The sequence below is a fragment of the Harpia harpyja genome, chromosome 20 (assembly GCF_026419915.1).
Source record: "Harpia harpyja isolate bHarHar1 chromosome 20, bHarHar1 primary haplotype, whole genome shotgun sequence".
In the NCBI taxonomy this organism is placed as follows: domain Eukaryota; kingdom Metazoa; phylum Chordata; class Aves; order Accipitriformes; family Accipitridae; genus Harpia; species Harpia harpyja.
This window is the reverse complement of record NC_068959.1, coordinates 6,607,071-6,634,806: the sequence shown is the minus strand read 5'-3', so window position 1 is coordinate 6,634,806 and position 27,736 is coordinate 6,607,071. Positions and strand designations below refer to the sequence as shown.

At 48.8% G+C, this 27,736-nt stretch overlaps 2 protein-coding genes across 2 annotated transcripts in view; one reads left to right on the top strand and one right to left on the bottom strand.

Moving 5' to 3' along the window:
* MGAT4B (alpha-1,3-mannosyl-glycoprotein 4-beta-N-acetylglucosaminyltransferase B) overlaps nucleotides 1–17,535 on the top strand; it is a 52,814-nt gene extending 35,279 nt beyond the window's left edge. Inside the window, exons 2-15 of the mRNA XM_052816605.1 lie at nucleotides 1,105–1,284; nucleotides 1,978–2,118; nucleotides 2,965–3,098; nucleotides 5,974–6,020; nucleotides 8,145–8,258; nucleotides 8,693–8,768; nucleotides 9,146–9,260; nucleotides 10,020–10,150; nucleotides 13,114–13,221; nucleotides 14,174–14,367; nucleotides 14,759–14,837; nucleotides 15,286–15,373; nucleotides 16,364–16,476; nucleotides 16,591–17,535. Coding sequence (XP_052672565.1) covers nucleotides 1,105–1,284; nucleotides 1,978–2,118; nucleotides 2,965–3,098; nucleotides 5,974–6,020; nucleotides 8,145–8,258; nucleotides 8,693–8,768; nucleotides 9,146–9,260; nucleotides 10,020–10,150; nucleotides 13,114–13,221; nucleotides 14,174–14,367; nucleotides 14,759–14,837; nucleotides 15,286–15,373; nucleotides 16,364–16,476; nucleotides 16,591–16,614 — 1,544 coding nt within the window. The 3' untranslated portion in view covers nucleotides 16,615–17,535. The remainder of the gene's footprint in view (nucleotides 1–1,104; nucleotides 1,285–1,977; nucleotides 2,119–2,964; nucleotides 3,099–5,973; nucleotides 6,021–8,144; nucleotides 8,259–8,692; nucleotides 8,769–9,145; nucleotides 9,261–10,019; nucleotides 10,151–13,113; nucleotides 13,222–14,173; nucleotides 14,368–14,758; nucleotides 14,838–15,285; nucleotides 15,374–16,363; nucleotides 16,477–16,590) is intronic.
* Nucleotides 17,536–18,274: 739 nt separating this feature from the next.
* Nucleotides 18,275–26,636, bottom strand: LOC128134438 (leukotriene C4 synthase-like). Its single transcript, XM_052772128.1, has 5 exons — nucleotides 26,186–26,636; nucleotides 21,808–21,907; nucleotides 19,873–19,943; nucleotides 19,083–19,164; nucleotides 18,275–18,819 (listed from the first exon to the last, which is right to left on the bottom strand). Exons 1-5 carry the CDS (start codon nucleotides 26,241–26,243, stop codon nucleotides 18,672–18,674), a joined length of 459 nt encoding a protein of 152 aa, XP_052628088.1. The 5' UTR covers nucleotides 26,244–26,636; the 3' UTR covers nucleotides 18,275–18,671.
* Nucleotides 26,637–27,736: the final 1,100 nt, after the last annotated feature.

Here is a 27,736-nt window from a genome sequence, read left to right as displayed (position 1 = left end):
GTTTCGTTAATAATGGAGTAGATAATGGCCGGGGAAAGTTCATTAATGGCTAACTGATTCCACTCCCAGCTATTGTATAGTTAGTTCTGGCTGAAGGCTCTCGATAGTTTTATTGCTTAAAAAGGGCATGGTGATAAGATGTTGTTTCAAAATAAAAAGCTTTATTACCCTATCAAAAGTTTCTTTTTTATATATTACATTTATCCTTAAGGTGCGTATCCAAACACTTGGATTTATATAAGCATCCAGGCAGCTATTGCCATGTGATATTCTTTATCCTGCCGTGTTTCAGAGCGGTTAGATTCCCAAAATCCCTTTTGGCCATTAGAATTTGGGACTGTCTTCCAAAGCTGGAGGAGGTGCTGTCCCTTCCCTTGTCTCACTGCTGAGCAGCATCCCCCGTGGCAGCATCTTGCTTTCTGTCACTCAGGGTCATCCGGGAGATGCCCCATGCCATCTGGAGAAGGCCTTCGAGATGCTGTCCAAGGATTTTCCTGAATTACCCACTTGAACGCCCTTTGACATGTGCTCTTAAAACTTTCCTTTGTGTGCCATAAGGAAACCAAAGCAAGGAGCAAGGCAATTAAAAATATTGATATTCCTTGGGTTTGTCATGGCTTTAACAGGCCATCACCACCAGTGCTCTCAGTTCTTTTTCACTTGACTCCAGTCCTCTGCTGCTCACTCCAGCAGTCGCCAACTCACACACCCAAATTTCTGGAGCTACAGAGAGATGCAGAATGATGCTTGTAAAATTAATGCCAGCAGCTGACTCCCTTTTTCCAAGTATACAGTGAAGAAGAACTACCACGCAACTTGTTTTTGCTGCATGCTTTGGTCACAGACAACCAGGTTGTATTTCTATAAGACCCAGAAACCCAAGTTAAAGAGAAAAATGGGAGCAGCTTTTAATTGTAGATCTGCAACTTAAACTGCCCTCTTTCCAACCCTCTCACCAATGGGTGCGTGCTGGACCACAGCTCCCTAAATCCATGTTTTAAGGATTGTGGAGGTAGGGGAGGTATGAATGATGGGCATTGCTTTTGTGGCTTGGAACCCTTCAGGGCTCAGAGGAGAAAGTTTCTCTCTCTTTTCCATCTGCAGGTGACGTTGTGGACATCTACCAGCGGGAGTTTCTCGCCCTCCGGGACCGACTGCACGCAGCCGAGCAGGAGAGCCTGAAGCGCTCGAAGGAGCTCAACTTGGTCCTGGAGGAGATCAAGAGAGCGATCTCGGAGAAACAGGCCCTGCGGGATATAAACCGGACCTGGAGCAGCTTATCTGGTGAATAAACAGAGAAGTTGAGGATCTCGGGCTGTTTTGAAGCAGTTACTAATGAGGAGGTAGAGAGGTGTGCATGAGTGTGCGTGTGTGCAGGGCTGCGGACAGGATGTGCTCTTCTCTCCCCTGGCGCGAGCAAATTGTGGAGTTCAGAGGAACTTGGGAACTCTTAAACTCCTCTTTAATCGGAGGTGCATATGCATCATTAAACATTGAGATTTGCCCCTGCCGAGGATGTTTGCCAATTTGCTTGCTTACAAGTTTGGGGTTTTTTTTTCTTGCAAGTCATATATGCTGTTTCCTATGGCTGTGTTGAATCCATATGGAAAATGGGTATCCAAAGAGAGGGGAGAGGAAGGAGTTAGACTGGCTGAGCACCCCTTGCCAATTTATTTGTTCTTTTTTTTTTTTAAGTTGCTCAGTTGAAGAAAATTGGATCTCTACAGAAAGATCCGATTTGACCTTCATTTGATCTTCATTCTCCCCGCTCCTTCCCAAATATTTTGGGACTTCTTTAAGGCCCTCATGGCTCCTGCTGAACTTTAATTGGGTTTGTGGTAGCATGTTAAAGGTTGGCCTGATTTTTTATAACCCAGCAGTAGTCTCGGGTGGCCAGGCTGCTCTAAAAAGGCTTTTTGCCTTGCAGTCTCTTCCTACCTACCGTGCCTTGCAATTTATTCCCTTTTCCTTTTTAAGACGAAACCAAGTTAAAACTGTGGAATATCACCAACAAGAATGTGCTGCACCTTCCCACCATCTTCCATCATTTGCCACATTTGCTGTCAAAGGAGAACAGTCTGCAGCCAGCCGTGCATGTGGGACAGGGGCGCACTGGAGGTAAATGGGAATTAGTGCGGCTTCTGGTGCTCTTCCTCACCTTGGTGCCTGTCCCTCCCCTTTCCTCCGGGCTTGGCTGTGGTATGGATATGAGCAGGACTAGAGGAACGGCTGCATGCATCATGCAAGCTTCCTTGGTATCGTGACACGCGGGGTGGGTAAGCCATGTCACGTCTGCGAGTCTACAGGGGAGTGCTGTCTGTGCTCTTGACTGGCACTAAAATGTTCTCGATGCTTCTGCCAGATGTTTTTTGCTGCTTTCCGTCTCCAGAGTGCTCTAGACTTTGCCTGGAAGGTGGTCAGATGAAAGCATAGTTTGCAGGGCGCTTCATGGAGACTCTAACCCATCTTAGGAGACAAATCCCATCTGCTATAGGACTTTGGTTACTAGACGATTCCTCCCTGCTCCCAAATCCCAACACAAAGCCAAAGAGCTGACTTGCCCCTCCTAAACTGAGGTGTTTCTGGCCATGGGAGGTGTTTGGAGAACAAGAGTGGTCTTGGAGTTGCCGTTCACAGGCTGAAAAGGCCCTTAGGAGGGGGAGGGTTTTGGGCTGTTGCCTTAGACATCAGTCTTTCAGGGAGAAAAGAAAGAGTCTCTCTGACTGCCATGGGTGCCCTGCCAGCCTGGCACACTGGGGTGCTGCTGGTTGGTACTGGGCTGGGGGACAGGAGTATGGGAACCCTACGTAGCCCAGGAACCCGCCAACCTGCTGATCGCTGCTGGTTTTTTAATGACGGAGCGTGGCACCGAGCAGGTGAACCATGAGGCGGTCATGGGAGCGGAGCAAAGTGTCTTGTCCCAGCACACCCCCCTCTCTAAAATCTCTCCGTGGCCCTGGGCAGTGTCCGTCGTGATGGGAATCCCCAGCGTGAAGCGGGAGGTGCATTCCTACCTCACCGACACCCTCAACTCCCTCATCTCAGAGCTCACTCAGCAGGAGAAGGAGGACTCCGTCATCGTCGTCCTCATCGCTGAGGTAAGACAGAGCTTTGCCTGTTTACCCTGTTTCCCTGGCCCCCAGTCCATCCCGCTGTCTGCCGAACTTGGTGCCAAACAGGACGGCTGCCCACCTGGAGGTCCGCTCTGCCGCTTGCCGGGGCAGATAAGCCCAGCCTTGGGCTGCCATCCGACCAGGATCATTATAGAATAATTTAGGTTGGAAAAAACCTTTAAGATCATCGAGTCCAACCATAAACCTAACACTGCCAAGGCCACCACTAAACCATGTCCCTCAGTCTTTTCAATACCTCCAGGGATGGTGGCTCAACCACTTCCCTGGGCAGCCTGTTCCAATGCTTGAAAACCCTTTCAGTGAAGAAATTTTTCCTAATATCCAATCTAAACCTCCCCTGGCACAACTTGAGACCGTTTCTTCTCATCCTATCACTTGTTACTTGGGAAAAGAGACCAACACCCACCTCATTAGATGCGTCCTGCCCAAAATCAAACACCAGTTGGGCCAGAGAGGGTCAGGATGCGAGCGGGCAAACATGTTGTGTTAGCAGCTGCCAGTGTGGCACGTGCATTTATCTTTCTGATCTAAATCGTGATGGCTCTTGCAGGGTGCTTGAGTGGTTATTCCCAAAATGTGCTGGAGCAGCCCCATGGCCATGTCTAGGGGAGCTCTCAGACCTGCTCCTGAAGCAGCTTCGTTTCTCCGCATATCTGTAAGACAGCACTAAACCCCTCTGGACACCCAAGAGCCTGCTGATTTGGGGCTGAGACTAATATGCCTCTTCATACTGGTGTCTGGAGCCTGGAATCAGTTGCTGAATCCAAGGGCTAAAAAGCCTTGATACATTAATCCGCAAGAGCTGCTTTTATCTATGGGTTTAGATGGTTATTTTTCTCCATGGCTTTCCCCTCGGGATTATTTTCTTGAGCTTGAAGTGCATTTGTCTTCATTTCCAGAAATCCGGTGAGAAAGATAAACCTCAGTAGCGTGTTACTGGGAGCGGAACAAAGATAAATGTCTGGGTTTGTTGCCTGTTTACCCATAATTTGACATTTTGAGTAGCATTTGGCTGTCGGGTCTCTGGCTGGTATTTTGTACAAGGGGAAGGTGTGCTCAGATGGGTGTGTAGCCCAAAGTGCCCGGGAATGAGGTTTGGTCTTGGCTGTCATTTTGCTTTGAGCCAGGACAGGTTTGATGGCTGTTTTCACAGCGGGTGAGTTAAAGCATGAGAGGTTTTAAGCAACTTGACCAAAAATATCTCCTGGTTTAGACTGCAGTAATATTTTCTTCCGTTGACTTGAAAATAGGGTGCATGCTGTGATGGCAGCTCCTGACTTTCCACGTGTACCTGTGATGAGGGAAGTGAACAACGAATATATTAATTCTGATACCGTGAAGTGCAGGAGCACACGCACCATAGCCCAGTAACAGCGATGGTAGTTGTTGCAGATCACCACCGCTGTCACTGTCCTCTCTTGCCAAGCTTGCTCTTGTAGCTACACAACGTCCTCCTTCCTTGCAAGCGTCAGCCACCGCTGTGCCTGCTCTGCCTCTTCCCAAAGCATTTCTTGATGTCCCTGCACTTGGTGTTGCTTGTTAGGGCTCCTCAGGCACGGGATAAATAGCGGAGAGGGTGGTATGAACCTGGAGCAGACGCTGGGTAACTTGGAGACTCAGGACGACGAGTGGAGCAACTGAACGTCCTTTTTGGGATGGAGACTTCTCATTTCCAAATGCCACCGCTAACCGCTGTGGGTGTCATCCACGGCGGCTGGGCTGTCCGGGAGAGCTGGCGGAGGGGAGCCCCGGGGAGAGCTGGCCGGCGCGGCTGTCACCAACCCACCGTTTCGGTGGCAGCCGGGCGCTTGGAGTGGAGCTGCACGTTTGCTCCCAAAGCCAGGAGCATCTTTCTTGCCCTTGTTTTGCCCGTTGCTGTTTTCTTGGCAGCGCTGGGGTAAGAAATCAGTCCAGCACCAGGAGCCTGAGCCCTGTTTGGGAAAGGGACCTTTTTCCTTTTGAGAAAACCCTCCCTTGTCACCGCCCCAGCATGGAAGTGCTGTCCTCAGCTTGTGACACACATTCCTGGCGTCTCACTTCTCACCTCTGCCCGGCACCGAGCACAGCGGCAGCCGGTCCCGGCTTCTGCGATGCTGTGTCTGCAGATCCGCCCGGGACACGAAGTCCCATGATCCGTACAACCGCCCAAAACAATGCCACCACCAGGAAACAGGCACGGTTTTTGCTCCTGGGTCTCCTGCCCTTTGTTCTTGGATTTTGTTTTCCCGGTCACTGTGCAGATGGTTTCTGTCTGGTGACTGTCCCTGTGTTTGCACTTATCTCGCCCACAGATAGCGGCATGTGGCGCTGCTGACCTTTGCCTCCAACTGTTACAGGTTGCCAGGTTGATTGTGGGAACAAACTGGTTTTTTAGGAAGAAAAGCATCAAAACAAACCTGAAATGAAAAATGCATGCTTATAAATAGACCCCTCTTTCTCACAAAAGGGATGGAGATCCTTTTCTGCCAAGAGCATTCACTTGGATGAAAGCCAGCATGTATAGAGAAAAAAATAAATATCCCAGAAGTTAACACTTTGTGCAAATGCTTGGCACCGGCAGGGGCAGAAGTGCCAGGAGAGCATGTGGGGAAGATGGACAGGGTCTTGAGTCCTTTGGGGTGGATTTTGGTGTGTGATGCCTTTGGTTAACACTGGCCACAAAGGAGGGTTCCTAGGAGTCCATTAGCATGGGGAGAGCAGTTAAACTGGATAAAAGGAGACATGAAGATGGTACAGAGGTGGTGACAGTACCCCGGCTGTGCGTTCAAGGTGATTTCTGAGCCACAGGGGGCACAGGCTGAAGCTGAAGGATCTAACACTGCTTATCTTTTGTTTTCAGACAGATCTGCAGTACACAGCTGGAGTGGCAGAAAATATCAAAAACTTGTAAGCACTTCCAAATGACTACGGCGGTACGGTCTGTGCCTGTAGCAAGGCCAGGGAACAGCTTCATTTAGGAGAAAATACACACTTTTCTGCTTCCCTTTTTTTTGTTTTTTTTTTTTTGTTGTTTGGGTTCTTTTCTGTTCTTAAACTCTGGGCTGCCTTTGCTATTGCCGCTTCCACTTTCTGCTTGTTCTAAAATCCATCCCGTATGTAGCTTCCAGTAGGCTGCTTTGTGCTCGCAGTATTTAACACACATGGTCATGCTGGTTCATTTTGCTCCTTCTGTCCTGTGGCATTGTGAGAAGATGGATTATTTACATTTCCAGTGATCCTGGCAATTTTTTCTGTGTCTAGTGCAGCCCTCTACCTGCTCTGCGGAGTCAGAGCAACTGGGCAGTGTGGTAAGCACGCCCAAATGCTCCTGCCTTATTTTGCTTTAAAATCCATGATCCATTTTTCTTCCCACTCCAGCCTGTTTGTTTTTGCCTTGTTCTAGGCGCTAGTTACATTTGTCTCTTATGCTAGCTGCTATTTATGTCCTGGAGTTTTAGTGGCTTTTGCAGCTTCACCTGTGGCAGTTTAAGCAGAAGCCAGTGACGGATTATTAACCGTGAGCCGGTCCAGGCGTTAACAGCATCAGAGCTCGGAGGCAAAAGAAAAAGGTGGTGAGAGAAGAGGCTGTGACTCCCGTCCAGCTCCTGCGATTGCATGTTTCCAAAGGATCGCAGTCGCCATAAGAAGGAGATGCAAAAGGGCAGCACATCCTCCCGGCGCCCCACGTCCCGAGCCAATGGTGGGAGAGGGGCTGGGATGTGCGCGGGGAGGGTTGTGTTCCCGGGCACTTGCAGAAGAGCTGAAACAGAGCCCTCCATCTTGCTGTGCAGGAGCTGGCAGAGCTTTCCTCCTTCTGCCTGCTGGCAGGAGGACGCACTTATCGGGGGATAATGGACTGATTGTCCGATGGATCCTGATGAAATTACTGGGCGCTGCTGCAGAGAGTGGTTCTGCATAGAAGGCCTGAAACTTTAATTGACTTAATGATTTGATTTCTTGCTGTCCCCCTCTCCAGTGCCTCCTGCCCTTCCCTGATTCACTGAAATTATTTGTCTTCCAAATTGAATTGAGGTGGTGTGGGGCCCGGGCAGGCTGAGCTCATATCGCAGGAGGGAGAAAGCCGTTGCTGCTTTGGTACAGGTTTTATCAGCTCAGTGAGAAGCTTCTGTTTCACTGCTGCCTGAGGAAGGGAAGATTTGAAAATGTTAGCTGAAAATCTTGCCAGTCCCAAGGAGGGAATAAGGAAGGGAAAAATAAGTGAGAAGTTTTTGGCAGTCTCGCTGCTTTGTCTCCCTCTGCCCCATCTCCTGTCCTCCAGGCTCTACAAAAACAAAGGAAGTCAGCCTTGCACCAAATGTTCTCAAAAAGGCAGTATAAAAATAACTGGTTTTCCGGCTTATCTCTCACAGTTACAGTAATCTCTGGGTATTGCTTGCAAGGCTGTTGTAGGTACCTATTTTTCAGATGGGTGACATTTTTTTTGAGTTTGACTCTTTAAAGGGTTCTTAACAGCATCATAGGGAAAATAGATGCTGATTTTATCAGCATAAGGGAACTAGGTGGAATTCCTGCTGGCTGTCCTAACTACCGCACAGCAGTGTTTTAAGTAACTTATCAGAAATGCATAACATAATCTCTGCAAAATGGCTTTTAATTACTGATGCATTTGGGAAATCTCTAAATGCCGGTAATACCAGCAAGTCCTTTCTTTGGTGCACCAGTCTGCAGGTCCGTTTAATCCTGTAGAGTGTACATGGTGCTCGCGGCTGGTCCTTAAAGCTGACCCATGTGTGCGTGCGGGAGGGAGGAGGGATGCTGGGGTTGGGGGGAGCACACGAATGTGGGGCTATTAGAGACCATGGGAGGGAGAGAGCAGCTTTAAAACTCCGTGGCAGTCCCTGCTGATGTCCTTCGGTGAGGCCTAGAAGCGTACTAGCTACTGGGGAAGTTTTATCTTAGACGCTGTATTTTTTGTTTGGTTCTGCGGCTCTGTGTTTACCTAGTGATTTGGTCTATGAAATGATGTCTCAGACATGGAGGTATTTGTTTTCTGCTGCTTTTGTCCCTCAGATTCCCAAAGGAAATACACTCAGGTCTCCTGGAGGTAATTTCCCCGTCTCCGCATTTCTATCCTGATTTCTCCCACCTGCGGGAATCCTTTGGGGACCCCAAGGAGAGAGTCAGGTAAGAATCAATGAGCTTAAAAGCAACCAAGCCCTGAATTAAGTAGCTGCAGCACTTTCCCACTGACTCCAGCAGGGAAAACTCTTCTGCAGGGCCAGGTGAGGCCCTTAAACTTGCTTTATCCAAAAGCTGGAAAGACTTGGGGGGCGGGGGGTATGAACTGGTGCCAGCTTTGCAGGGCTTGCCTTGTACTGCAGTGTTTCTGTCACCGAGCGAGGGGGTCATTTTGACCCTGGTTATGTTCATTTTGGAAGTCCCTGAGTTTTCCAGTAACTCTTAGCTGACCAGTTGGAGACCAAAAGGGAGAGGTCATATGCCATCCCCTCCTCCAAAAACTGTGTCACCTTCCCGGCTTAAACCCAGCCTTGGCTGGCTCCCCTGTGCAGCCCGGTATCCCAGGAGAGATCCGTGCTCCCATCGTGTTTCTTTTGCAGGTGGAGGACAAAGCAGAACCTTGACTACTGCTTTTTAATGATGTATGCCCAGTCCAAAGGCATATATTACGTGCAGGTGGGTTTGGTGCTGGGGGTGGAGGGGAGATGGGTGTACCTGTGAGTTCACTGTGGCTCGTACCCAGCTGAGAGTGGGCAAAAAGCACGTCCAGTTGTGTGATGCAGCAGAGTGGGAGCAAGTTTTAACCAGATAGGTTCAAAAGCTGGGTTTCTAAGATGCTTTAGACTTGGAGACCTCCTGCCTAGGGAGGGCAGGAATCCTTGTTTCGTTTACCTGTTAGATTGGGTGAGAAAAATCTGCTTGGAGCATATTCCGAAATAAACTAGGTCTGTGCCAAAGCTTTCCTCCGGTCTACGGCGTGATTGCTCTGCACAGAGAGGCTCTTAGTGGAACCTGGATGGATCATTGGCACTGAGTGTCCTTTCCTCTTGCAGCTGGAGGATGATATTGTGGCCAAACCAAACTATCTCAGCACGATGAAGAACTTTGCCTTGCAGCAGCCCTCCGAGGAGTGGATGATCCTGGAGTTTTCTCAGCTGGGGTTTATTGGTAATGTTCTCCCCCGCTTACCCCAGTCCTGTCTGGCATGGGCACAAGTGCCCGCTGGTTCTTGCAAACACTTATGCTCGTGGTCCGATGAGTTGTCCCCATAAGATGGTAAAATACTCAGACTTGAGCCCTCCCTGTTTTTGCAATGACCCCTGTGTTTGCACAGGGGAGAAAGTTCCTCACAGCTGGTACTGCTGATACTCACTTTTAATAAAAATAAACCTGGTCGGTGGCCCAGCCGACAGCCAAACAGCTTAGATGTGACCAGTAGCTTTTAGGCTGGATGGGATCTGGCGTTGCCTAAGAGTGTGAAAAAGGAAGTTTACATCAGCACAGAACTATTTTGGGAACAGCAGTACATGGTTGCAGTAGCAGCTTGATCTGTTGTTTTGGATACTGGTTTGACTGGCTTAAAACTTGTAGTTTTGGGGGCAGGAAATGGTCTGTCCTGCAGCTGGCTGAATGTTTTTCGTCCTTATTTCTCCCTACTGAATGGAAGAGTTTTAGACCTTTTGATACTGTTGTGACCTGTGAGACACTAATGCTTTCTAGTTCTGCGATGAATATTAAATCCGGAACTGTATTAGCAATGCCGGCAGTACTGGTACATAAAACAGAGCTGCACGCTATTTCCTTTACGTAGAGAGATGCACACATCCAACCTCCACAGCCCAGTCTCCCAAGTTTTTCTTCCCAGCTCTGATTCTTGACCATTTCGTACCGTAGCTGCTCTCTCTTCTCTCTTTCTTTGTGCTGTAGGAAAAATGTTCAAGTCTCTGGATCTGAGCTTGATCGTGGAGTTCATCCTGATGTTCTATAAGGACAAACCCATTGACTGGCTGCTGGATCACATCCTTTGGGTGAAAGTCTGCAACCCCGAGAAAGATGCAGTACGTAAACAACTTCTGTTGAAGGGAAACCTTCTGTTTTGTGTGAGCAAATGTACGCTTGGTCTGTGTCTCCAGAGGATCTTTTCTGTGAGCTTTGGTGGTAGCTGACTTTTTGCACCAAACCGTGCTGTCCCTGTGGAGTGTGCTGCAGGGTGTCCTTGCTGATTGTGTAAGCAAAGACCTGGGAGTTCCGGCTTTTGTAGTCTGCAGCTGCCAGAAAAGGCATTATTTCTGCATCTAAGCACTAACAGGGTATTCCTCCTCCAGTCCTTGTGGAGAGTAGCTGTTCCCCATTCTTCTGTGCTGTTTTTTTGTTCCGGTGTGCTTCTCTCCCTGAAGCCGTTCCCCTGCTCGCTGACTATAACCCCAGAATAACTCTTTGGCTCTGGGCTCATGTACCGTACCCACCTGGAGCACACACGCAGGCTGCCCAGAGAGCTCACCCCAGATGACCCAAGAGCAAGCCCGCCGTGCATAGTGTGCCAAAATAAAGCCAGAGCCCACAAAGCTCTTGTCGGGGTTTCTAGGGGGGTGCAGAGGGGTGAAATGGGCTCTGTTTTCATGCTGCCATCTCGTTTGCCTGCACAAAGCCCTGCAGACAGCAGCACAGAAGCCCCCGTGCCCTGCGGAGGTTGTGTTTGAACTCCCGTTGGCGGCAGCAGCAAGGGGCTAAAGCGAGTGGGAAGGGCAGAGGAGGAGTGTGTGTGACAGCAAATGTAAGATGAGCTCACCACCAGATACTCTCCCGTCTCCTCCCTGAACATACTGTATTTACTCAAATGCTCGTTTGCCCTCCTCCCCCGGCAGAGAATGAGCAGCGGAGTCCCTGTGCAGAGCTTGAAGCCAGTCGCTTAGGATGGACCTCGTGGCCACAACTACTTTGTGGAGGCAACTGCCAGAGCAAGTGGTCACTCTGGGGATAAATACTGATTTCTGTGTTGGGGGGGGGACAGGGCATCCTCAGGGCTCTGCAGAGTTGGGACAAGGATGTGATTTAATTTGGCCGGATCCCTGGCAGAGGCTGTGATGTCAGCTCCAGTCCCCCGGGTGCAGCAGGACCAGTCTCAGATGATGTCCATCGTGTCCTCCTGGCAGTTCAAACCATGTGCTCAGGTGTGACAGAGCAGTCCCCAGGCCTGTCCGGCAGCCCCCGGGGTCCTCACAGCCGTGGGCGAAGCCGGGGTGGTGGGATGCTGGGATGGAGCTGGGAACCATGCTGCTGCCTGTGCTCCCCCCTTCAAAATCTTCAGCTTGAGCATTGATTAAATGCAGATCCTGCTGCGCGGGATCGTCTTCTCCTTAGCTCATCTTCGCTCATCTTCTCCTACCTGGCGGAGCCAAGGTTTTCGCAGGGGAAACTGCAAACCTCTTAAATGTGTTGCCTTTTTAAAAATTAACCTACTTTCTGCGTGGATTTCTGGCTCCTTTCCCCCACTGTTTGCATGATTAACTCTGCACAGAGCCCTTTCAAACATGACTTTCCCTTGTAAATCCCACTGTGCAGAATCAAATTGGTAGTGGGGAGGATTTGTCTTTTTGATTGAAAGTTTGTTTGACCTGAGCTTTTGGTAAGCGCTTTGCCTGCTCTGGATATATTCTGCTCTTTCTTTTTTAACTAATTTTAGATTTACCTGGGGTAGAGCTGTGTGAAAGGATGACCTTCTTACCACCAACTGAGCCATTCCCCCTCCTGGCTCTAGTGAGACAACGCCGCTTTCAGCAAGTGCTGCTTTAGCAGAAGGGGAAAAGGGGAGAAAGAGAAATCAGGAGATGCTGTACCTCCCTCTGTTCCCCTTTCTCCTTCTCTTCCCATCCAGAGTGAGATCAGACCTCATAGAGTTGCATCTGGGTTTGCTGGCAATGAGTAGGGTCTCTCCCATTAGCATGGCTAGTTTTAATTTTCTAATGTAACGTGAGCTGGATTAGGGGATTATCTCCTCTGCAGCTCGCAAGGGTCATGCCTGGAATTTCCCAGCTCCCGGCACGGTGGCAGTGGCCCGTGGGGGCAGCCCATCGCGGGGGCTCAGTGTGGCTGGCTTTCCCCACTGCGCCCTGCCTGGTGCCAGGCAGCCGGTGACGCAGCGCCCAGCAGTGGGATTTCTGCCGGGGTTTCTCTTGGGTGGGAGGCTGCAAGAGCAGATGGTGGTAGGGGTGTGCATGCATTTCTTTTCTTGGAAAAAGCAAAAGTCGGAAAACAAATGCCCTCTCCCTCCAGTTTTTAACCCTGTATTTTTGTTCTGCTCCCCCAAACGGAGAGAAATGAACTATTTTTAAAATGTTGAGTTCTTGTCTCCACGCTCTCAGTGGTTTTCCCCTTTGTCCTTTATTCCCTCTCTATCATCTCTCTCCCTCCACCCCATGGAAAATCACTGGCTGCATCGGATTTGCATCTCCAAGTTTATTTACATGGTGGGATGGGCGTGAAACAGCCCAACAGCTTTGACAATGGCACGTGCCATACATCTGCTTAGCAACACCTGCCAACAAACTGAAAACTCTGCCTGTCTGAAAAGAGCCTACACTTGCTACCTGTTCACTTAGGCTCTGAATCATCCCAGGACTGACTTACCTTCAGACATCGGTGATCCCGAGCTCTGAGTTGTAGGAAAAAGGCTTTCCCAATAAGCCAACGACAAAATAAACTAAATTCTCTGGCTGTCCCTACCTGACAGCACAGAGGAGATTTGCTCAGCGTTTGCTAAGCTATGCTTGGCAACGAGAAATTTGGCACTTAAACCCGGGCACTCTGGCTGCCCAGCAGAGCCCGGTGGGTGAGCGGCCGAGAGTCATGGACAGGTTCCTCCAGAGTCCGGTTAAATTAAAGCCAAAATATCACAGAAAGGCGTAAGAGATGGAGAGGCAGGGGTGTTTATCACTCCTTGTGCCCTTGTCCGTTCTTTTCGTGGGTCACAGTTGACCGCAGAGGTTTAAGCATGGGGCTCTGCGGGATTGTCTCGTTTCAGAAACACTGCGACAGGCAGAAGGCAAACCTGAGGATCCGCTTCAAGCCCTCCCTCTTCCAGCACGTGGGAACACACTCCTCCTTGGCTGGGAAGATACAGAAGCTGAAGGTGGGTACCAGCTGCCTGTCCAAGCCACAGATGGCCTTTCTGCCAGGCCTGGCCTGCAGGCACCCAGGAACTGGCTGGTTTTGGGGTGGGAACATCAGTGACAGCAGCTGGTGGGACAGTGGCAGCTGGATTTCTGTGCAGTGGTTGTGTTTTGTTCTGAATTACAGTGAGCTCATGGAGCTCCTTCTTCTCAGAGTGGCAGTGACGTGTACCAAGAGTCGCTGCAGGCTTTTAAGCCTTGGTACTGGCCCTGGCTGCCCTTCCCGAGTGCCAGACCATGGTCTGGGTGTGATTTCAAAGCATCTACTCTAAAACCCCGGAGAGATGACTCCTGGGTTGGTCTGACTTCCTTCGCACCCCTCTCCTTGTTCCTGGGATTCGCTGATAGGCGAACTAGACCTTGCTGTGAAAGAGCTTAAATTGTATGTGTGCTTAAACATCAACAAAATCAAGCTTCCCACAGCTGTATGTGCAAGATCCATAGACACACATCCCTGGGCTGTGCTCAGTCCTGTGTCTGTCCGATCCCCAGGTAAATGGATGTTGTAATCCAGGTTGCATTGCAGTGCAGTGTTCGTCAGGCCATGTAATCCAGTTGTTTTATGCTATCATCAGCCACCTTCTCCTCAGGTGGAAGGACTGTTTGCAGAGCTCCTGGGGCAGGGACACGTGTTCGGGGACACTTGGACGATGAAAGGCTCTTTGGTGCTGGATCAGAGTGCAGAGCAGTGGTGCTGCTCTGCGCTGCCTCTCCTGGAGTTGTGTCCTCCTGGGATCCAGCCATGCATTGCCCCGTCTGGTGCCTTCCCCAGCTCACTTCCATCCCTCATCCTTCTACGCTGTGCAAACTGAGAGCTTTTAATTTGCGGTGCCTTGTTGCTGGGACCCCTGTTCCTCACAGGCGAAAGCAGCTCATGACCCTTTTCTGCCCTTTTGCTTTGTGCTTACCAAGGACAAGGACTTTGGCAAGCAGGCCCTGCGGAAAGAGCACGTCAACCCTCCTGCGGAGGTGAGCACCAGCCTGAAAACCTACCAGCACTTCACCTTGGAGAAGGCTTACCTGCGGGAGGACTTTTTCTGGGCCTTCACTCCCACTGCCGGAGACTTCATCCGATTCAGATTCTTCAAACCACTCCGCATCGAAAGGCCAGTGCTTGAGGGGATCAGCGGGGCAGGGGACGTGGGGACAGCCTGGAGCATGTGGAGACACTTCCCTTTTGCTCTTCTGGCTCATGTTGAATTTCTTGGCTGTCTTCTGCTTGGCTGCCCAGGAGGAGGGAGCAGTGCTCTTCCAGGAGGAGGATAACCTGACCCTTTTTTGGTGGGGCCGTGTTTGCTGGAGCCCTTTGCTTTCCTGCGCTTGTGAGCAAGCCATGATGTAGCTACTCTGATGCAGGTCTCCTTACAAACTACGTGCATGTGGGCTTTTTGAGAAGGTGCCTGTTAGGTTGAGCTGTTTGATGGTTCAGCTGGGGTGAAAGCCATCATGTTGCCCCGTGCTCAGTGTGGGTTTCCATGACTTTGGTCTCTGTCACAGGTTCTTCTTCCGCAGCGGGAACATCGAGCACCCAGAAGACAAACTCTTCAATACAACTGTGGAGGTTTTGCCGTTTGACGTAAGTGTTTTATTGAGAATTGAGATGGGGGTGGAGTGGGAAGCAAAAGAGGTTTGAGAGAAGGGAACTGCTTAAAGCCATCAGGAAAAGCTTTACAAGACTCGAGTGCCTTTGAGAGGTGCTGACTGGGAGCCGGGGGGGGGTCACACCTGGTGTCGTACCACCTCTGGAGTGGAGATCCTGCGCTGAGCAGTCACTATGGGAGCCGTCCCTGCCTGCAGAGGGGATGCTCAGATGCGTGGGATGGCTGCAGAGGAGGGGATGGAGCCAGGGTGGTGCAGGGGAAGCAGCAGCGTGAGGGCAGCAAGTGTCCTCTTGTTTTGGGGCATGAGTGGGGATGAGGTGCCAAGGGCTGCTGGCGAGAGCAGCTCGAGGGTTGCTCTGTCGCTTGGGGCTTTCGGGTGGCTCTTGCCACTGGCCTCGCACAAAGCTCCTTCCCTTCTCACAGAGCCTGCAGTCGGATAAGGAAGCCTTACAGGAGGGAAGAGGTGCAGTCGTCAAATACCGCAGGATGCCAGATGGCTACATCCAGATAGGTACAGCAGGGTGCGGCGTGGTAAACTGCCCGCTGGGTTTGATAACACAGCCCATATCCTCACCTTCAAGTGAATCAAGACCCTTAGTGCTGTTTGCTTGGCAAAGAGTAATTCCTGCTTGCCAGGAGCCAGGTTGGAACAGGATTTAATTGTCGCTGTCTCCTCTCCTCCACTGCCCTCCCTCCCCTCTTAGACTAGGCGTCCTCTTCAGGTAGTTTTCAGTTCTACATCTCTGCTCAGAGCTGGGAGCAAATTATTCAGATTACCCGTTTGTCTAACCTGATGTTAAAAAACCTCTACCATGCGCGATTTCACACTCTCCCTCCACAGCCTGTCTCGGTATTCACACCACTTGCAGCTTGGACTTTGTCTCCTGCCACCTGAGCTTGTTTTAGTTCTTGTCCTGCCCTTGGACAAGAATGAGTGATTGCAGCCTATGGGGACCTGCTGGTGCGTGGTAAAGGCCTGGTGTCCCTGCCAAGACTTTTTTTTTTTTAAATAGACAAATAAAAGAAAAATTCCCTGGCACGCATAGCTTTTTGCCATTTTAGCATTCCTCTGCATGCTGTCTGGTTTCTCCCAGTTGCACTTTCAAAAAAAAAAAAAAAAATATCACACCCAAAAATGGGACATAGCAACAGGCTGAGACCTTGCTAGAACTAATGATATGACTTGGCTCCATGCCCTGGGTCCTGAACTGATGTGTCTTTTACAGGATGGTGCTGCCATCAGGCCACTCTGCCCCCCCTTTTGCACAGCAGTGATGCATAGCCAAATACTCCCCATTTTGTTTTGTTTAGCTGATTTTTTTGTTCCCCTAAGTGTAGCATTTTGCACTGTATTGACATCCACGCTGCTGGTTTTCAGCCCATCTTGTGTCGGGGAGTTGCGGGCAGGGGGCTGCCATGGCTGCTCGTGGTCCCCTCGGGGTACGGGGGGGCTGGATGCCAGGGGACCGTCCCCATGTCACCCCTGTGCTCTCCCCACCAGGCTCCTTCTCCAAGGGTGTCGCAGAGGGCGAGGTGGACCCATCCTTCGGGCCGCTGGAAGCCATCAGGCTGTCCATCCAGACCGACTCCCCGGTGTGGATCATCTTGAGCGAGGTAAGCTGGGCTTCGTCAGCAGCGGGACAGCCCTGCCCAGCGCTCAGCCCTGGGGCTCCCCGCCACCTTCCCCCCCCCACGCTCCTCTCTGATCCCAGCCTTCTCTTCTTTCAGATTTTTATCAAAAAAGCGGAGTGAAACGGGCGTGAGGAAGGGTGGACGGACACACGTGGATCCCCGGTCCTGCTCCCTCCCCTCCCGCTCCCTCCTCCCCGCGGCGCCTCGCCGGTGCTGCGGGGCCAGGACGTCGTCTTCTCCAGAAGAAGAGCAACAAGGAAAAACCAATATCCCGCGCAGAGGGCTGGCTTTGCTGCCCTCGGCAAAGCCCGGGCGCTCCCTCGGCCCCTCGTGGGTGCAGGCTGCCGTGCGTGCCGCTCAGGCCACGCTGACACAGGGGACAGTTTGGGGTCAGGATGAGCTATAGCAAGCGTGGGGACGAAAAGCACCTTCAGCCCAGGACAGGGCAATCTCTGGTTGTATTTGGGGACAGAGCGGGGGCTCGGTCACGTTGAGTCCTGCCGGCTGACCCTGCAGGCATGCCGGGATGGAGACGGCCAGGGACCGAGGTCTGCCTTGCCTTCGCCCAGGCAACAGTCCTAGCCACAGCTGAGGATTAAGTGAGGGTGAAGACTGGCCCTCCTTCAGCAGAGGAGGAACGAATCCAAAGGGGTTGGAGCTATGACTATGGCAGGGAAAACAAAAAAAACAAAATACGCCACACTGTGCCTGCCAGCATTGAACACAGCCCCTTAACTCACAGTGAAGTCTCCAGTGTCTTCATGCCTTGAGATTGAGTGCAGAAACCATCTTTTTAAATAACTATTTCAGTTATCGATTGGTGTGAATTTTTGGGGAGGAAAAAAAAAAAGCAGAAGTAGCCCAGTTCAAAAATAGTAGGGATTAGTGTAAATCCCAATGTCTCTTCAGCTATACACTGGAATGCATTATACTACTTTAATGTGCTGTATTTTTTATTATTGGATACATTTGATTTTTCAAGTACATCTCTCTATATAAATATATAAAATAATGTGCACTGTAATAAAAGCTAAATTTAAACCTTTGGTGTGGCAGTGAGAGTCACTCACAGCAGGGAGGCACTTGCTCTGGCTCTACCCGCCTGTTCCCTTCCCCAGGACAGGTAGGCGTCCCTGGGGGCCGGGGACCAGCTGTAGCCCCTACACCCAAAATGGAGTTATTCCTCAGCACTCACCAATACCAGATACTCCCAAAGCATTGCTCATGCTGGGGAAAGCACTTAGAGCAGCCCAGTGGGAGACTGATTATTTTTTGCCCCAGTGCCACAGGAACCTGCACCAGTTATTGAAAAAAGAAAGGTTGGTCCTGTCTTTCCTTGGCAGGGAGCAAGGAAGGTGCTCGGGCACCCATACGCCTGAGGGTGCAATCGTGGAACAGTTGTCTTACAAAATAAGTTGCTTTTCTTTATACGCATGCACAGCTTAGCGAGGAGCTACCTGCTTGATGCCTGCTTTAGTTACCTGCAAACCCCAAGTCTGCAGTGGAGGTTGAAATTCAGAGAGAGGGCAAAGTCCTACTGGTGGGTCAGTGATAAGTGAAGTCAGCACTGAGTCAAGGTCATTCAAGTCAATGCCAAACACAGCCATTAGCATTTGGACTAGAATCAAGCATTTTTCCCCCAAATCTGGATACAGTTTTAGACAAGTTTACCCATCCTTTCAAGTCAGTTCTGATCACAGCAGCTTTTCCCATGCAACCCAATCCCCTAAACCTCAGATGTTCTCACACCCTGTCCCCAAGCACCTTTGACAATCACAGGTGATTTCTACTGAGAAAAGGAATTTATTTTTTGTATATCCATGTTGTGATCCTTCAACATAGATCATTACAGCAGTAAGGAGGAGTGATGACAGCGTTTGGGTCAATCCGTGCTCTGTGAAGCAAAGCCAAAGGCATTAGAGGTTTAAGAGCTGAGAGTGCTACAAAGCCTGTCAGTGAAGCCCATCGGCAGGGGCAGAGGCTGGGCAGTGTTTGCTTTCTAGAAGGAAAATTTTCTCTGAAGACTGGAGCTTCACGAGCAGAGGAGTGCCAGCATCCACCTCGCTTCAAAGGTAAGCACAGAGCTGGGGAGCGATACTCAGTCTCTGACCGTGCCACGCGACTCCCTCCCCTCTGCCGAGAGCGAACGGTGGGTTTTGGGAGAGCCGCGGCCCCTCTCACCAGGCACCGAGCGGCTGGAGGGGCCGCGCCAGCGCTGCCATCCATGTAGAAGAGGGGGACAGTAGGAAATGTGCCAGGAGCCCGGCCACCGCCAGCCCCAGCAGCAGCCAGAGTAGCCAGGCGCTGGCGTACAGCGGCCCCAACCTGCGCGGGGAGAAAACACCATCAGACGCCACCAGCCGACCCGGGGCACGAAGCGTGCGGGCAGGGGCTCGGTGTCCCCCACCCTCCTTCGAGACAGAGCCAGGGAAGAGGTGGCATGGCCACGAGGACGTGGGAGAAGGAGGTGATGCAAATCTGCCTTCAGTTCCACCCGTGGGAAGGAAACCTGCCCCAGGGACCACATCCTGCCCCCAGCCTCCCTGGACTGGTTTGGGGTGCCCAAAGCCCCCCAGCCACGTACTAACCGTCCCTGCGCAGCCACGATGTATCCCTGGAAGTACTTGAAGCGGGTGTAGAGGTACAGCAGCCCACATGCAGCAGCCACACCTGCGGGGGAGAGAGGAGCCGAGTCCCAACAGGGCCGGAGGTCCCCGGACACTGCCGGAGCTGCAGCCCAGCGCAGTCACCCATGTCCCTGGCTTCCCCCTGCAGATGGGGCACGGCCATGAGAGCCAAACACAGCGGGACTCTGCTTTAAAACACTGTGAGAGCTTCAACGGGTTTTCTTCCTTCTCTTTTTGTGAGGGATGAACTTTTCTGCCCCCCAAAGTTGCCCTGGGACTTGGGTTTGCAACGCTCCCTTCCGTGGTCCTTCCTCGCATCTTCCCCATGGCGGCAGCCAAATCCCCTAAACCCGCTTGGTACGGGATGGACGGTGGATGACTAATTGTTTGGGTTACGGTTTCTCCTTCTGACGTAGCGATTTGGGTATCGTGTTGCAGCTCTGACCTTATCCTTAGATAAGAGAAGCAGCCCGGGGGGACAGCCGGGCTCCAGAGAAGGAGCGAGGGCTGCCAATGCCACCAAACCTCCTCTGGGCAGGAGACCAGCTTGGCTGCTACCAGCAGCTTCATGCACGCTGGCTGGAGTTTGGCCAGATAGACCAAGGGCTGCCCCAAGGGGAACTTCGCTTTCCCCAAGTAACGGCCTTACAGGTACAGAGAGGAGGTGCCTGAGTCGCAGTGGGATTTAAATTGGGGTTTTTTTGGTTTGTGCATGTGGTTTGGGTTGGGGTTCCCCCCCCATTCCCCTTACCTTGATGGAGGAAGATTCCAGCAACCCAGAGGAGTGAGATGAAGATCGGGAAGTACTCTGAGCAATTCACCCTGGTGAGAACCAGAGACGAGAGTTAAAACTGCATCCTTGTACGTCAGAGGCTGGTTAACCGAGGCCAGAGAAGTGAGCTAGAAACGCATGTCGGAGCAAACTGAAAGGGCTGATAAGAGGCATTGCTGTCCTGTGGACAAAGGGCCTTTTCTGCGACCAAGGACACCCAATATCTGTATTTTAGAGAAGAAAAGCACCCAAACAATGCACAGCGTTCACCTCACCCGCATTCACGTGGACCCTGCAATGACAAGCCGTGGCCGAGATGGAGATTTGTCTTTGCTGAACCCTCAGCAGGCTCCATCTCAGCCCCACGCACAGCACCTTCGCAGGCATCTAGTACAGCTGCAGCTTAAAAGCTGCACAGGTAGAGCTTCCTTCCCCATCCTTATTTAAAGAGCTTTCTCTTCCCCTTTGGTGAGCACAGCCCAAATTTGGGTGTCACACAAGTTGTGCTCCAAGAAAGAGCCTTCTCCCAGATCAAATTCAGCAGAAGGTGATCAGATCTGCAGCCAGGTTTTCTTCCTTCCTTTTTCTTTTAGTGACAAAAAAACAGATTTTCTGCAAGAAAGGACGGGAGCTGTGCTATTAAAGACAATGGTTTTGTTTCTTGATTTCTCCTACATTTTACCATTCCCCAGGCAATTTAATCTTACATTTGGCCAAAAATTTGCCAAGCCTTGAGGAATGGAGCCAGATTAGGAGCTGGAAAAAGTCTGAAGAACCTTACGCTGTAAATGCAGTTTGAGCCTCAGCGAGGGGAGGCTGCCAGATTTCCACGAGTGAGTAGTAAAGCAGTACCTTTTTTCCCCTCTTTTTTTTAATATATCAAAACAAATTATCCATTTGTACCCTTTTCCACAGGGAAAAGAATAAAGGACAGGAAAAAAAACAACACAAGGAAGAAATACCATCTCAAACCTGAGTTTGCTGAGGTCACCTTCTCCGCGGAATATAGCGGAGGGCTTCCCGGCACGCCGCAGCCCACAGCACAACTCGGTTAACACACAGCCCAGTATTTAATTAAAAGCCACATCAGCAGCTACCCAGCTAGCAAAGGCCGATGCCTTCCATGCAGGCTGGCCTTTCACTGCATCGCAAAAGGACCGAAGCGGGTGTTTTTGTCACTCCACAAACGTTTCCCGCACGCTGGCAAGGAAACGTAGCTGCTTTGTTCAGGATTTAGTGCCGTGCTTGAGCTACCCTTCAAACCAGCTCCGGCCAATTCCTTTCAATCACTTAGGAAACAGAATGACTGAGATGAAAGATGGAATCTGGTGCTTGCTGGAAGCCGGAGGGATCTGAGAACGTTTCCAGTTTAGCTCCAGCATTGCTTTCTCCATAGGAACAGAGCAAAAAGAAACAGCCCTCGGCATGGGCCTGCGGGTGCTCACTTTCACAGTACAATGGCTTAAAAAAAGGAAAAAAATTAAAACGTCCTTGTAGCTGGTTCTGCCAGCAAGGCCCTTTGCTTCAGTTCAACAGCAAAAACTTACAAGCAAATATTAGGTTATTAATATAGCTTCAGCTACTCTCACAATTTGGAGCCAACATTAATATTAAACTTAATGATTATAACGCATTAATGCTCAGCACCTCTTCCATATAGCCACTAATTCATAATTTGGCTGCCTCTTACAATGCCAGGAGGATTATCATGGATGGACAGAAACACTCCAGCCAGAGCAAAGTGCTCCAAATCAAAACTCAGACTTCTGCGCACAAAGCATTAAAAAAAAAAATCTAGTATCTGTAGCAATAAGCAAAAAGGTGACTTGAGGGTGACTTGAGTCTTCGCTGGTAGTGACAGTTGACTCAAGTCATATCTAGATGGAGTCACCACAAAAAAAGTCAAAATCTTACTGAGCTCTGAAGATCCGCTCAAATTCAGGGTGACCTGTTGTCTTGGGAGGGGAGATCTTGTACTTTCGCCGGGCATAGATCACCTGCAGCACAAAATAGGCTAAAAAAAGAACAACACAGGAATAGTAACAGTCCAGCAGTGTTTGATGTAGCCAAGCCTTATCTAGTTTGGAATCAAGCAAGTGGTTAAAGGAAAAGAGCCGATACTGTCTCAGTTCATAGTCCAGGGCTGTCACACACGACCTGGAATAAATGTGCCATTTATTCCACACTCGTACTGTAAATTCAGATTTGGTTATCCTGGCAGAGTGCCTCTGCCGCAGAGCCGATGTGCTGGCTGGCACTTTGCATAGTCTCACGCCCAGCGCACAGCAGCAGATCCCCAGCAGATCAAACACAGCCTGGTCCTGCAGGAAGGCCAGCAACACACACCAAAATCTTACCGAGTCCACACCTAATCACAGAATTATTACTCTTTTTCCATCTTGCGCTCTGTGTTTAGAGTATTAATACACCCTCTGCCAGTCTGATGTATAACACTTTCCACTATACCTAGCGGGCACAAAGCTTTTGTACAAGGATGGCCCCATGTCACAGAGCAGCATCAAACTGTGAAGCACTGGGATGTCATTAAGTCCATTAGAGATGCTCGTAATCATGGCAATAGAAGGAAATGGGGAAGGGGGCAATTATTTCTTCCACTTAATTCCTGCACGGTAGCCCCAAGGCTCAAGCAGTTCAAGGAGCAGAGACATGCTGCCAATGACTGCTACCAGCCAAGTTTGGGCCAAGGTACTAACTCGGTGTCTGCTACATCGCTCCTTTCTACATTTGTAAGGGACATGGAAAGTCACTTCAAAATGATGAAAACTTGTTAACATGAAGATTTGGACTGTTTCATAATTTGGTGAAAGTTCTTACTCCCACGAGTGATTGCTGATGTTTCAAGTGTTTATACTTAGGTGCACTACCACATTGCTGCCTTTATTGAAAATGAGAATTTTCATATACGAGAAAACTAAATTATAAAAACCAATTACTTTGGTGGCTGTGGCAGCATGCTGCTAAGCAAGTCACTTGGATTAGCAAGGTCCTAACGTAGCAACATTTCCAGAGCACTGAACAGAGAGACAAGGAGCCAGGCTGCAAGGACTGCCTTGCAGACTGTCTTATTCTAACAAAAGATAAAAGCAGAACAGCAGGAGAGAGAAAGGAAAGTAGGGACAGATGTTGCAAGATTAAAGACAAGACAGATCTGTGCACGCCTGCAGAAAAGCATGAGAACATATGTAAGAGAAAAGGGAATTAGAAATGTAAATAATCTCATGCTATGTGACCTGTGTATTACACAACATATCATTCATTTAAATAAACAGACATTCATTTAAGAAAACATTTCATGTTCTAGTGTCTTCCACAGTGTGTGCAGCGAACCAGGCCTACATAAGAGGTGCTGGGAGAGAAGTGTGGGCAGGAACAAGTTTGCTTCCCCACCCCCCCGGCCCCAATTTGTTTGTAGCACGTTGGTTACGGTTGAGGGTGAAGATATCATCCTGCCCCTGAGATCCAGCACGATGTGACACAGCATCCTCCTCTCTCTGAAACCAGACAGCTTAGGTCTGCAGCAACGCACAAGGGGCGATTCAGCAGCGGCTGGCAGGGCTCTGGGAAAAGATGATGAAGCTGTGACCCATCCTGTTACCTCCTCTTCACATCAGATAAGCACCTCTCTCCTACGCAACTATTTAATGCTCACAGGGTCTCATCCCAGCCACCTCCCTAAAGTTACTGCATCATGCACAGCTCCAGCTTGTGGCATAAGCCTGACCATGCTGGGCAAAAGTCTTCATCCTGCTTCATGCCATCTGCACCCTTCCTAACACAGCGTTCTTGTGGCTGATGAGCACCGTAAGAATAATTTCAGACCCAACCTCTCCATCAACTCTGTGCTTAACATCTTGCTTGTGTGCAGGGGTGAACATTCAGACAAGTCCTGCAACAGATCCCTTATGCTTAGGGATGGGTAATATATAAAACAACCAGCCAAGAGAAGCGAAAGCCTTTTGGAGGATGGCTAGCTGTCTGCCAAACCTGGTGTATGGGTGAAGCATTAAGGATGCAGAATCACCCTCCAAAAGCACTTCTCAGAATGAGTGTTGAAAAAACACTACATTGTACAAACCTTCTCAGCATGGAATTTTAGTGAAAAGAGTTCAATCTACTCTGCAGAACCTTTCAAACTAGTTTCTTGTGATTCATGTCTCGAGGTTAAACGCCTGTGTGGATTCCCACACGGCTCACACGGGCTGAGCTCTCCCTGCACTTTGCTCCTCAGTGGAACTATCAGCCAGACCTTCATTCTCTATTTGATTATGTCCACAAACTTGTCAAGCATATCATAGCTGATACCTGCCACATTTGAGTGAACCTGGCAAACAAGCTCTCTGGGGACTGACAGACAGTGACACTGCATAAGCTTTACTTCTTTTGAAGCCATAAAAAAAAAGGGGGGGGGGGGCAGGGGGACACAACAAAACTGTGGTAGCATTGTTCTGCTCTCGGGTACGACGTTCAACACAGGGCAGTGGCACGCATCTACAGATCGCTATGCTCAAAGCTTTGCTAAACTGAGCATAACTAAATTAAAAAGGGAAAAGTTACTTGAAAGAATGCAGAAACTGTGGGCTTCCGGAAAACTAAGAAAGCAAAAATCAACCACCACTGTACTAAGCTCAGCTGTTAAATTATGTCTCCTACATCTGGATGTAATAGAAGAGTATTTGTAGGTATGGCGCACATCCCTGTTTCAGTGCTCTGCCTTCTCAGAATGAATTTCAGATCTGTAATTCAAACACAGAATGTCCTTTCAAAAGATGCAAAAAAAGCTACCGCACAGCTCTGAATCAAGGTGACATTAGCACACGTATTTCTTACTACTGGAGAGAAAGGAAACCTGTAGTATTTTGCAATTGTTCCTTGGCTTCCCATGCAGAGACCACAAAACGAGGCTACTTTGTCCGATCTAACATAGATAGGAGGGTGCCAGTGCTTGCTATTTATCTGCTGGCTTCACACCTACGTACTGTTTGCATAGCATAATGCAACCTTTAAAAAATACTTCAAGTTCTCATAAAACACATATATGTGACAAAACTGCCATCTAGGGATTGGCTACTGAGGGCTTCCCAACGGAAAGGGCTTAGCAACATTTCTGTAACTCAATTTCAAGTTTTCATGTCTTCTCTTTGCACACTAAACACTCCCTCCATCCCCACTTAGTTTAATAACAAATAAATTCCTAAGACTCAAGTACCTTCCATTTGTAGTTGCTGATATTTGTCTGTAAATGGTTTGAGGGAAATTACTGATAACCCAGAAATCTTTAACTGTATTCTTCAAGTAGAGTATTTGTGTTTTAAATAATGCTTTCATCAAGAGATTTATCATCTGATGGCTAAAAATACATCAGGCTGCTCAGAGATTTACATCCATTTGTAAGAAAAGAGGTATGATAGCTTTATAGTGAATTAATTCAGTAATACACACACACCCCCCAACCAAACCTTCCCTCATAGAAATGTGAAGATTTTCATAAAATGGGGGCTCTGTCCCTACCCCAGGCAGGGGTGGGAACGTCCCCTTCTGTGACCCTCCTGAAGCCCAAGGGGGAGATGCCTTTGCCCAAAGGACTCACAATTAAACACAAGAGGTAGAGCTTGGCAACACGACCGCTTCTTTCTAAATGGTCTAAACCAAATGCATCTATTTAAATTACAAGAAGTCGCTGAGTTTCTTTGCAGATGTCTGCTTCTATTTCTGAGCAGAAGGGCTTGCATTAGTTTCCGAATTACTGTGTGCTGTCAACTCATCTTGTCACCTGCTCCGTGCAGCTAAGCTATATGAATTGAACACATAACGATAGCTGTCACAGAGGAGAAATATATGCATACATGATGCTCTTTTCCATATACATACAACATGTGCTTGTAGACTGACCTCTTCATCAGCATATTTATTAACCTGCCTTTATTTTGGTTACCTCCAGCCACTCTAAGTTACAAATTACCTGCTAAAATTCAAGCACAGAAAATGTTTTAAAGACATCTGATTGTTAAAATTAAGTTTCAAAGTAAAACTTAAATTTCATCTCCTTCTAGGATGCTAGCTTCAAGGTTTGTGAATCATTTTAGTCCCTATTAAATAATGAACCTCCTCAGGCATGACACTTCCACTGTGAACAGCCAAACATAATTTTACCATGTTGGAAAACAGCAACTTTCATTCCACCAAGACTCCAAGCAAAACAGAGGAACCGAGTCCCACAAAGTTCAGTATAATTAGCTTAATACTAATTAAGCATTGTATAAAGGACATTTACCTTGCTCCAGGACTCCCAAAACCGTGACAGTGGCCAGCAGGTCTATCTGATTTCTCATGTTGCTGACTGCGGACCAAAACCCTAGCCAGGTGGGATGAGCAGAGCTGCTCTCCAATCCTCTCTCCAAGCCTCCCACTACCACACTGCTCTGCCCCAGAGCCTTCTCACTGCTCCTGCACCAACACGTGTTTCCTCCACCACACCTTAACTCTCTCCACACCACACAATTTTCCAAAGCAGCCAGCCATCAGAAAATACCTATTCCAGGCAAGTGCCTTTTGCTGAACTACGTAACAGCAAAAGTTTTGCAGGCGCAAACTGTTAAATTCTCGCAATTATATTTATGGGTTTTGTACCGTGGTTGAATTATATGTTGCCAGCAATTGAAAGATGATGGGATTTTTTCCAACCCTTTTATCACTATTTTAATCAGCTCTAAAGCATCTGAATTATGTGCGAGGTTGTAAAAATTATTAACAAGCATTTACAAATTAATGACTTGACCTTCTGCTCATATTCCAAGTAGTGGAGTTGACCACGTTAAAGATTTTCTAGACTTCAGCTGGAATAACTGAATTCTGTTACTGGATTCTGAATTTTTAAAAGACCATTCAGATTTTTTATCCTATTAATTAATACTGTAACTTTACCAAATAAGAGTAGAGTTCCTTCCTAGCACTCAGTCACTTTTTGTAGTTTTCTGATGTCTTTAAAATTTGCAGTACAAACCTTTTCCCGGCTAACATACAAAATAAAAGTTCTCAGTTCTGAACGGAAGGCAGCAGAGGATGTAGAAATACGCGGACCCTCAGAAATGTTACACTGATGTCAGAATTATAATTGTAAAACGTAAAGTTTGAAAAGCGGCAATATTTTAGCCCTGAATAACTTTTCTCCCCATTCCACAAAAGCAAAATATGCATCAGTTCAAAAAGTTATCCTGTGTTTTGGAGCAACTTTATATGGATAAGACTACCCTGATTTTAAAGTTTTTAAAACCAAAAAGGAGGGGAAAAAAGGTATCATTCATTATCAGCTAAGGTTTTCCCTTAATTTTGGTGAAGAGAGGGCACAGGATATGGTTGAGCCATTGCATTTCTCTCTGTATAGTCACACACACAAAACCTCAGTACAGAATTTGTGCACAGTACCAACAAGAAGTGACCAGATCTACAGTTTCTCCCAAGTGGGATGCAGCAAGCTTGTTCTTCTGGTTTGGCTCTCCATTGCCTCAAACCACTATCATGACAGGTTATCAAGTTGAAAACTTAATTAATTCAAATATACAATTGCACACTTTAAAAAAAAAATGCATGTAGAATACCAAAACCACTCCCTCCCTCTGCAAAACACTCCTATGATGTGGCTTTAGACCCTCCAAGCTGCTAGCAAACCCAGACTGAAATAAGAAATAAACCAATTAACCTTAACAGAATCTATTGGTGACCCAAGATTTCATCTGGGGTGTCTAATATAAAAGCCAGAGGGGAAACATCAGCAGGAATCATCTACTGCTTACACCATTTCAAACAATTCAGGCTTTAGAAAATA